General features: G+C 42.2%; 1 protein-coding gene across 1 annotated transcript; it reads left to right on the top strand.

Annotated features, from left to right (window-relative positions):
• The first annotated feature begins 1,167 nt into the window (after positions 1-1,167).
• Positions 1,168-9,194, top strand: nrbp1 (nuclear receptor binding protein 1). The gene is made up of 18 exons (XM_074685404.1): positions 1,168-1,786; positions 2,043-2,301; positions 2,388-2,510; positions 3,755-3,856; positions 3,942-4,031; positions 4,142-4,182; positions 4,260-4,354; positions 4,483-4,566; positions 4,654-4,712; positions 5,299-5,397; positions 5,490-5,622; positions 5,752-5,842; positions 5,951-6,001; positions 6,932-7,067; positions 7,188-7,241; positions 7,372-7,435; positions 7,651-7,706; positions 8,258-9,194. The coding sequence occupies exons 2-18, from the start codon at positions 2,071-2,073 to the stop codon at positions 8,351-8,353; spliced, it is 1,605 nt and encodes a 534-aa protein (XP_074541505.1). The 5' UTR covers positions 1,168-1,786; positions 2,043-2,070; the 3' UTR covers positions 8,354-9,194.
• The last annotated feature ends 1,704 nt before the right edge of the window (positions 9,195-10,898 follow it).

Below are 10,898 nucleotides of genomic sequence, written 5' to 3' on the forward strand. Positions count from 1 at the left end.
CTCCTGCCAGGCTCCTGGTGCCATGAAGCCTGGCATAAATGCTAAAGAAAAGCAACAAAATCTGAAGATAACTAACAATGACTGAATGTCTCATCTTAATGTCACTGCAAATGCAAATTCAAAAATAATACATGACGAAGTAGATATCAATTATTCCAACTGCTTAACATTTATAATAACCATCTACATTGACACCTAGTGGTGAAACAGATGTCTCGTTTGTGTGTGTGTTTTTTTTTTCCAATGGTCTGCTGTGGCCTGCTAAACTGCCATGATTCAGTTTTTCTTGGCCTATTTGTCTGTCAGTTTATCCAGATATCAAATAAGAAAAGAGGATTCATTGTTTACTGCAATTTTGCTTAAATCACCAGCTTGTATGTGATGATATTAGTTAGTCATCAATAAACACTTAATAAATGTTCTAGGATTACAGTTACATTAAGTCTTTGCCTATTCCACACCACTTGGTAATTTGAATCTAGTCTTGTATCCTGCGATGGGTTACATTACGATGCATTTATTTAAACACAAGAGTATTTGAGTTTCTGCAGAATGCTCAGAGCTTTAGCTTTATACTAAGCTAGCTTGTCAACAGTTAAGAAATAGTTTTGTTAAACCTTACCAGCTATACTTTTTTATTGTTCGGCAAAACACATAATTCAGAAAATGATTAGTTATAGTGCCATTACTGATAGATTTTAGGATGAGAGCTGGGAGCCATATAAGAATAGACCGTGGCCACAATCGGCTGACTGACTTTGGACAGGCCTATTGTAAACTCTTGCAGGTGTGTAGAGGAAACGGTTTTTATATTTGCTTTTTCCCCTTGAGGCACTTGTTATAAATCAACATATACTGATACATTGTGATACTATCGCATAGTCTCATAGTATGATTTGATATGTTGCTATGATACCCCCCCCCCCCCCCCCACCAAAAAAATAAAAATAAAATAAAATAATAACAATAATAAATAAATTAGTTAATTAATTAATTAAAATAAAACAAAAATTAAAAAATTAAAAATAAAGATAAAAAAAAAATAAAATTAAAAAATAAATATTTTTAGGCCGTATGAATTTACACTTCACAAATTTACAATATTATTGATACCAAGATTACACCGCGGAAGGGGGATGGGACTGTATCTGGCAACCCAGCTCGGCTCTGACGTGACGGAGCTCGCGCAGTGCAGAGTGCATCTGGAAGTTGTCGCCATCATATCAGGCTAAATGTGACGCTAGCTTGAGTCAGTCAGCCGTTGTGTTCGATGATATAAAGTTAATGATATCACTAACCTCTCCTTGTTTTTTTCCTGGCGAGTTTTTATGACCTGTTGTGATGTTATTAATCATTAAACGCGTTTAGGACCGTGATAATACAGAGTAGTTTACTCACTGGCTAATTTTCTGAGCATACATTAGCAGAGCTGGAGTCTTCTTGAGGAGCAGTGAGGGGCGGTGGGCTGCTAAAACCGTCGCTAGCTCGTCAGCTGGCCGGCAACTGAAACATCGAGAAACATTAATGGTTGAAGTGAATAAAGCCTCGTCTGTGACAGTTGTTACACGCTTGCCGGTTGTTCCTTCTGCTATCTACTGTAATTAAGACAGTAACGGACCGCTGCCAAGGACCTAGCATAGCATCGCCACAGAGCTAGCTGCAGCTGATCTGAGGAACCAAGACTTACAGCTAAAGAAGCGAAACAAATAACACACCAGGATTGATCAGCGACGGCGGGAGTCTGATAAACTGGAGCTGGCATCGTCACATTTCCTGTTTTTAACACGTATGTTCAACTACTTATCAAATTTAACAGTAGGTTGTGCTTCATTATGGCCTTCCTGCTGATGGCTAAATTAGCTAACTTCTTTAAAGTCTCATCGGTTGTTCCTCTGCTGAGTCCAGCTGCTGAGTGCATTTCACTGTGTCTTCTGGGCTACTTTTTGTGTGAATTACACGGTTTCAGCACAGCATTTTTTAGGCTGACTTTAAGGCGCTGCCTAAGTGTGAATCTCGTCTTTGTGCTTTCCTGTGTCTCACAGCCGGCTTCAGGGCCTGACAACTAAGAGTATGTCTGAGGGAGAGAACAAACAGGCCCCGGACACAGTCCAGGAGGGGAAGCCGGAGTCTGCAGCAGCTGCTCCCACAGGTCAAGGAGTGTCATCTGTATCACCTCCAGTGTCCATGGTGACCCAGCCTCCAGCTACTGCAGCCACAGAAGATGAGGAAGAGGAGAGTGAAGATGAGTCAGAGATTCTGGAGGAAAGCCCGTGTGGGCGCTGGCAGAAACGCAGAGAAGAGGTAGGAGATATGTCAGCAGAGGAGTCAGGACTACCTTTATGTGGTAAAGATGAAACCTGATACATTATTTTGGTTCACATTCCTAGGTGAATCAGCGCAACGTCCCTGGGATCGATAATGCTTACTTGGCTATGGATACAGAGGAAGGGGTTGAGGTGGTGTGGAATGAAGTCATGTTCTCAGAAAGGAAGAACTTCAAACTTCAGGAGGTGGGTGGATGCATATGACAGAAGGATGTCTTCCCAGCAACAACGAAGTGTATTATCATACAGATTTTGTCTGCAGGGTGGTTGTGTTTTTTAGTGTGGTGGGTTATTTTTTTTAATTTTTTTGCAGTAGAAGCCTGTGGGTTTCCTGGCTTCCTTTGGTTTTAAGCTCATTGAGCAAGCTGTTCAACTTGTACCCTTCGGCACAGTAAAAATTTTAGACATTTGTAGGAGAGGAAGTAAGCAGATCAGAAGGAGAGGTATTTAAAGCTCTCGCTTGCATGCTGCTTTTGGCATTCCCGGCATCCGGTTTGACAGTTTTGCATTTTCTCTGCCTAGGTTGGGGAGGTTCTATGCAATCTGTTACAGACTTTCACTGATTTAAAAAAACACTTAATACATCTGTTGGAGAAAGCTCATGATAGTTTTTTTTAGTGAGGCCTGTTTCTCCCAGCAGTTTTGGTTTGAGCTTCTTAGAGACCACTTGGTTCAAGACTCTAGTAAACGGCAGCATTTCTGTCTTCAGATGTATATCACAAGTAGGGATGGGTACCTTTCGCACATGAAAGGATACGGTACCAATGCCCAGTACCTGGCAATCGGTACCAGTACTCAACGGTACCAATTTTCGGTACTTTTTTGTGCTTACTTGGTAAAAAAATATACGTTTGTTTCATAATATTTTTTTTTGATTTTCAATTAGACATATTTATTCTTTAATATATAACCTTGTAATGCTGTGTTCATTTCCACCATGGAAAATTGCCTACTCTTCCACTCCCTCATACTCACAAAGACGCATTTAGGTACCTAAATATGGTACCTTTTGATTTTTTGTGAATTGGTACCTGGTACCTTTGACAGATTTCAGTCGGTACCGATAAAAGTACCTATTTCGGTACCCATCCCTAATCACAAGTCCTGAGCTGCAAGATCAGGCATGGTTAGTGGTCTGTGAATTTATGCAACACAATCGCCCTTAATTAACTTTCATTTGCGATTGAGAATTGAAAATCAATCTCACTCTTAGAAGACAGTTTGATTAGCTGCAGAGAGAAGTAAAATGTATTGAAAATGAAAAGTAAAAATCACTTTTGCGATACAAAAGTAAGTTCCAGTCTTCACGATTTGAAGAAACCGTCAATATTAACAGCTTTACTTATGCAAAATGTTTCCTGTCACTGTAGAAATGGTTAAATTATGTATTTGTTTTAATCTGATTTTCACCCCCCACTCCTCCCCAACAGGAAAAAGTCAAAGCCGTTTTTGACAATCTGATCCAGCTGGAGCATCTTAACATTGTTAAGTTTCACAAGTACTGGGCAGATGTCAAAGAGAACAGAGCGAGGGTAAGACATGATGCCATTAAAGAACTACTCGTTAAATTACATGCTTGATGTGAAGAGATGATGTTCTCAATGTGTTTGTCTGCAGGTGATTTTCATCACTGAATACATGTCCTCAGGAAGTCTCAAACAGTTCTTGAAAAAGACAAAGAAAAACCACAAGACCATGAATGAAAAGGTGTGAAAGCCCTGCTGCCACAAAACAGGATGACATTAAGACATCCACAACTGTTCATATAAATCCTCTTTATGTTTTTACATCTGAGTAATGTGTTTGTTATCTCTCAGGCCTGGAAGCGCTGGTGCACACAGATACTCTCTGCACTCAGGTAAGACAAACGACAAGATGATGAAATGTACTTTTTTTCTGTTTTTGTTTTCTACTTCACCATTTGTCTGCCTCCAGCTACCTGCACTCCTGTGAACCTCCTATTATCCATGGCAACCTGACCTGTGATACCATCTTCATCCAGCACAATGGCCTCATCAAGATCGGCTCAGGTAGAGATTAGTGAAAGCAGGAGAAATCTTTCAGGGAGAAACCAGCGTTATGTATCCATTTTTTGTCAGATCTTTGTTTTTTTATTGTAGATCTTGTTCATTAATTAGACACCCCCTTTTTTTTCCAGTTGCCCCAGACACCATCAATAACCATGTGAAAACCTGTCGGGAGGAACAGAAGAGCCTTCACTTCTTTGCTCCAGAGTATGGAGGTAAGAAGCTTCGATCTGTCTTTGTTAGCATCACACTGTGCCTGAGTGTTTTTTTTGTGATACTGATCTGCTTCTTTCTGCCTCCAGCGGTTGCCAATGTAACCACAGCCGTGGATATCTATTCCTTTGGAATGTGCGCCTTAGAGGTGAGTGGACCACTTGTTCTGCTCTCAGATGTTGGTCACAAAATCAAAAAGAATAAAAGCAGTTTTTTGTTCATGTAACATGTCTTTGATGGTTTTTATATCAGCTCCTCTTATAAGGGTTGTTCAGATGTTAGTAGTAAGTTGTTTTAATCACCAGTCAGGCCTCTTGTATACTGTTATGAGATGTGCCTCAAAAAACACATGGAAGTGAAAAAGTTGGTTCAGATCACGAGCAGTCTGCAGGGGGTTTTCTCAGTGTTTCATGCAGAAAGGGTGAGTTAATTTTGCATTTAGCCTCCCAGACAAAACTCAGAGCAACAAGGCTAGCTTTGCCCTGCCCCTGGAAAAGAACACGCCTCAACAAATGTGCTTACTGTGCATCTCCAGGGTGAGCTGTGTTCTGAGCTCAGAAGCTTCTTATGTGGTCATAGAAATAAAAAATAGGATGTCAGAAGTCTGTCTTCGTCACTCCAGAAAATGGAAATGTGACCTGCTCTGATCTACAAATTGCTAAATGTTTCGTGTGTCTGGCTGCAATTATGAATCACTTCAAATTTTACTTATTTTCCTCCAATCACATCCTCAGATGGCTGTATTGGAAATCCAGAGTAATGGAGATTCGTCTTATGTGTCCCAAGAAGCCATAAACAGTGCCATTCAGTCCCTAGAGGACCCATTGCAGCGGGTGAGTTAGTAGAAAGGAGAACATGTACGGCTGGAACATAAATCTACAGGTCCTACCTTTTTTTTTAACTTGTGTTATTTTATTTTCTACAGGAGTTTATCCAGAAGTGTCTGGAGGTGGATCCCAGCAAGCGACCCACAGCGAGGGAGCTGCTGTTTCACCAGGCCTTGTTCGAGGTGCCCTTACTCAAGCTTCTGGCCGCACACTGCATCGTCAGCCACCAGCGTGAGTGAAAACACACCCACACACACTCACACCAACAGCACTGAGTGGTCTAGTGAGGGTTGCTTTAAAGTCAAACAGTGGGTGACTTCCTGGTGTGATCTGATCTCTGTCACTTTTGTCAATCTGTAGATATGATTCCAGAAAATGCATTAGAAGAGATGACAAAGAACATGGACCCGAACTTGGTGATTGTTGAGGCCAAGGAGGGAGTTCAGATGAAGTAAGCCCAAGTATTCCCTGAATTTACCTGTTTGAGAGGAGTGACAATGATGTTTCCAGTTAAGTTGGAGAATTCAGCTTGCATAACACATTTTACTTCTTGCTTCAGGCTGTCTCAGTTTCCTGCCCTCGAGCTGGACAAGTTTTTGGAAGATGTAAGGTAAGAGAGCTGAAAAAGTTGGAGTATACCTTAAAACCAACAGGTGTCAATTTGTGATTCAAAAATTCAGCGTTGAACCCAGAAACTCCTAATTTTTTCAAGTTATTTTGTGGGCGTTTTAATGCTTAACTAGACAGTGGAGAGGCCAGTGGGTAGAGCGGTAAACAGAGCAACAGTGGGCAGTGACATTCAGGAAAGAGGCCACAGGCTGGCTTCGAACCTTTGAACGTCTGTGGATGTCTCCTCTGTATTCCTTTCAGTCGCCATCTGTAGCAGCTCCTCTACTATGTGCTCCGGTTCATACAGGTATCCTTTTGGTTCCAAAGTGAATTAAACTTCTTCGTCGCTGTCATAGTCACTCATTTTGAATTTCCTACGCTGCCTCACAATCCTTAGAGTACAAACAAAAGAATTACGATACTTGATCAAACTTCCACGAGGCTACAACCGGTGCCCGAAGCATAGCTTGTTTACATTCCCTACAGCTGAAAGGAGGAGGGGGGACGGAGCGCACTAGCGCTGGGCGGAAGGATAAATGACCAGTTAGTTAGGTCCGGATATATGTTTATATTTCCGAAGACTTAATGCACTTAAAAAATATTTTATGTAGCGTACTCTTAAACTGTGGTATTAATTTTAGTTCTTGTAGGCAGAGAAAATAGCCTTTGAATCTGGTACGGTCTCTCCCTGTTAGCGTCTATTTCCTCGTCACCAGCGATTACAGTCTGTGTCTTACTGAGGGAGAGGAGACAACTTTCTACTGTATCTAATGTCCTTAGTGGTCACATAGAGCTCATACAACCCCACTTCAAAAAAACTGAACTGTCCCTTTAACCACTAGGGCATCTGCGCTCCAGTAACTCCTACTTTTAAGTAACAGACTCCAGGACCCTAAATGTTGTTTTTGTTGTTTTTTGTGTGTTGTTTCAGGAATGGGATCTATCCTCTGACAGCGTTCGGGATACCATGTCCACAACAGCCCCAGCAGGAAACAGTGAAGTCTCCCATAGTTCCCCCATCAGTGAAAACCCCGACTCCTGAGCCTGCAGAGCTCGAGACCAGGAAGGTGAGAAACTAGAATCATGTCATGTTCTTGTTTCAGAAGTAACTTAAAATGCCAGGTTGAAGCGTCAGATGTTCTCACATCACAAACATTGTGTTTATTTTATGGTTTGTTGCTTCACAGGTCCTTCAGATGCAGTGTAACATTGAACCTGTGGATGAGGGCACCAAGCATCATGTGAGTTTCACTTCTCTCTGTCTGTCTGATAAAGATAACATCACGCGTCTGCCTCTTGGTGTTAGATCTGTCTAATCTTTGCTTCATGTTTTCCCTGACTTTTGATTCGATTCTCTCTTTTGCATTTCAGCTGACCCTGCTGTTAAAACTTGAAGATAAACTGAACAGGCACTTAAGCTGTGATTTGTTACCAAGTGAGTATCCCCGTGTCTCAAGTGAAGCTGTCGCAGCATCTAAACAGTCACTGTCAGATGTCATCATTCTGTAAAGATGTAATGTTTTAAAGCAGCTGATCCTGGTACACTGTCAGTGCATGCTGATTGAACAGGCTGTAGATTACAGTGTTGGAGTTATAACACTCTCCTTCACCCTGCTGGCATGATAATCTGCCTGTGTTGTTTCTATGCAGATGAGAACGTGCAGGAGCTGGCTGTGGAGCTCGTTCAGCTGGGATTTATCAGTGAGGTGAGCAGGAACAATCACTCTTCATTGATTACATGTTGACAAAAAAATCACATCATGTAAGAGAGTGACACGGGACTGGTTTTGCACTCCTGCCCCGTCCCACTCCCACAGAAAAATCCTGTCCCACTCCTGCTAACATGACTCCCACTCCTGTCCCGCTCCCATTTTTTTCCCCTTCTCCTAATTTTTAGGCAGTACATTGAATTTGATTTAATTTTCTCCCCATTCTTTTTTAGATTACTGTTGGCTTCTGGGAAGTGTAGTTCTTTTCACTTGCGTTAGAGTGTAGGCTTACTGGAAATAAACTACAAAATGGCAGCACATATGACATACCATGTTTTATCTTCCTGATTGGTTCCTGCTCCTGTCGGCTCCCATTAACTTTTTATCCTGTACCGTCCCAATCCCGTGATTAATAGTAAAGTTGACTCCCATCCTGTGGGAATCCCACGGGAATCCTGTGTCCCGCGGGACCAGGAAATGTCAGCCTATACAGCATATCCAAGCTGAAGAGAAAACACTTTCCCTCACTGTTCTCTTTCTTTCCTCAGGGCGATCAGCCGCGGCTCACATCTGTTCTTGAAGAGGCCTTCTCAAAGTTCTACAGCCGGAACGGTTCACTCAATCCGGTGACTGTTTCTTCGTAGCGGAGGACTCGCTCGGCCTTCTTTCATCCCTCCTCGTCCTTCTCGGTCAGGACTAGCTTTTTGCTCCACCTCTAAGTTGCGGGGAAGCTTTGCGAGGATGGAGGAGGGAAGCCTTGGTCTGGTTGCAGATCCTGCAGCCTGTTGTCGTATCTTCTGGTGGGAAAAGCTACCACTAAGTGGTTTTTGCTTTCTGTCTTTTTTTTCTCTCCCTCCCACCTAATACAGCCATTTGCTTCTCTTGTGAAAGAGGAAATCCTAGTTGCAACTTAAAGGAATTTGCAAATGTTTTCACTCTTTTGGCTTACTTCTTTCTCAAAATGAAGGAGGTGAGTCAAATCAAATTGGAAAACAGCATTTTTTTCCCTTAAGTCAGTATTAAAACTGTATTTTAAACATTTTTACTTAAAACTGTTAAATAGTTGTCTGTATAAAACAATTCCCTGTCCCGGCATACTGAAGTGTGTGTGTGTTATGGTGTTGTAAGGTTCAGTCTGGTTGTCTTCCTTTCAAACTCTCTTGAACAGCGAGTGAGGTCCAACCTTGAGACTCAGATTCATCGTGTGAACAGACGTAATGTCACTTTTACTCAAAACTCTGTAACTATACAACATGCAGCTGCAACACAATCTGAAGAGCTACGGCTTAAATATATAAAACAAAGTCAATCTATTTATTTGTGTATCTTTTCTTGAGTGTGTACTGTACTTCACTTCCAGCACTAAGGCCGTGGGTTGTTTGAATGTATGCTTTAGTTGCGCTCCTTAACTCAAGCTGTTTGTTTTCTATAAAAAGGGGGTGTCAGCACTCGATTGTGGTCCAACTACTTCTGAAGCTTCTACTTTGAAAGTAGCTCATTGCAGCACTTGTTCTAAATGCTAGGTCAGTCAAACACGTGTTTTAAGTAGAGTTTTTCCAGAGCCTCCTTCTGGACTTGGTTTGGTAATTATTTCAATAAATGATGGAAACAGATTTAAAGAAACTGATCATGCACACAGAAATTTTAGCCCTGTCTTCATGTAGACTTTGCGGTTTCTTTCATGGCTGTAGTGCGGGAAGCCAGAGCTAAAACTAGCCCTTCCAGGTAGATATTCCATTTCAGCTCTGACCCCCTTCCGTGTTAACTGTTTGGGATCTCTTGCTAGTTTGCACTGCTGTACACTTTTATATGCTGTTTGAAAAGTCCTGTGGCCTCTGGCTCCTCCAAAAAAACAGGAGGAACTACAAATGAATTGGATATGGCGCCATACAAGTTTTTAGTCTGTGCTCCAGTCTTGTCTCCTCTCTATGCTGTGACTACCTTCTGACAGGGCGTGTAGATACTGTGAGATACAAGTGTGGGACTGCCTGGCATGCTTGTAACCATCTTGTACACTGTATGCTGGACACTGTGCTATGTTTCTGCTTACCCTCTTTTTTTCACTTCCTGAAATAAAATTTACACTCTCAGCTCTCCAGAATGGATTTTTTGTTGTTATCTCAAGTCTATGATTGGTTTGTGAGTCATTTGTGAGCCTCAGTCAGAAATGTAAACTTGTATAAAAAAGGGAGTTCACGTTTCTCAAAGGTCCCATGTTATGCAAACTTCACTTTATTAAGTTTTTTAGTGAAATTTGTGGGTCTTTGGCTTTCCTCCCAGCCCAAAAAATGTGATGTTCAATGACAAAACTTGTACTTAGTAGTGCTTGTGAATGTAAAATCCTGACTTAAAACGGGCTGTTTGGAATTTCAGGGGTTTGCCGACATCAGCGATTCCCTTTTTTGACTAATCAGAAGCAAGTCTGCGTGATTGGTCCACCAGAGCAGATACCCCCGAACCCCCTCCCCACTGCTGCCCCAGCAGCCATCACTGCTTTGTTTTTGACTGTAAACAGCGACATAGTTCCATGCACAAGCTTCCCATCTCGGAAGAGGACAAGACTAAGTGGCTAGAGTTCATTTATCAGGGAAATGTGCCAACTGCACTCAGTAAAACTGTGCATGTGTGTGCTAGTCACTTCACGGCCGACTGCTTTTCCAACTTTGGACAGTACAACTAGCGAATAAACTGGTCCTGAATCCAGGTGCATTACCAACCATCTGCCAACAAACCTCGGACCCTGGAAATGTGAGTATTTTAAATGCTGTGTGCTGTGGAGCAGATGTAAGAGCTTTTTCTCAGTGTCCCCCTGTCTCTGTGTTAGCTTCAGGATGCTAACTTTAGCTGCAGTTAGCCTGTTGTTTTAGTCTGTTATGTACAGTAAATGAGCTTTGCTGTTTTCTCAACACTGTGCACTCAGAGCTTGTGGCGCTGCTCTCAGTGACACGGAAGGGGGGGGGGGGGGGGGGGGTATCAGCGGCCACACCCACTAAATCAGACCGTTCTGAACAGAGGGGCTATGAGAGCCTGGAAACAATGCTGCTGTGCTTGATTTATTGGCTTTTTGGACCAAAACATGTTACTACCATTTCATGAAGACATCGATAATCCATATTAAACTGCAGCAAAGAATTTGGGACCTTTAATACACTTCCCACTGTCTGGCCCAGGAGTTGGCATACAAGAGTT

This window comes from Halichoeres trimaculatus, unplaced genomic scaffold (assembly GCF_033239565.1).
Source record: "Halichoeres trimaculatus isolate MK-OKI-2021-1 unplaced genomic scaffold, fHalTri1.1 fHalTri1_scaffold_13, whole genome shotgun sequence".
In the NCBI taxonomy this organism is placed as follows: Eukaryota; Metazoa; Chordata; class Actinopteri; order Labriformes; family Labridae; genus Halichoeres; species Halichoeres trimaculatus.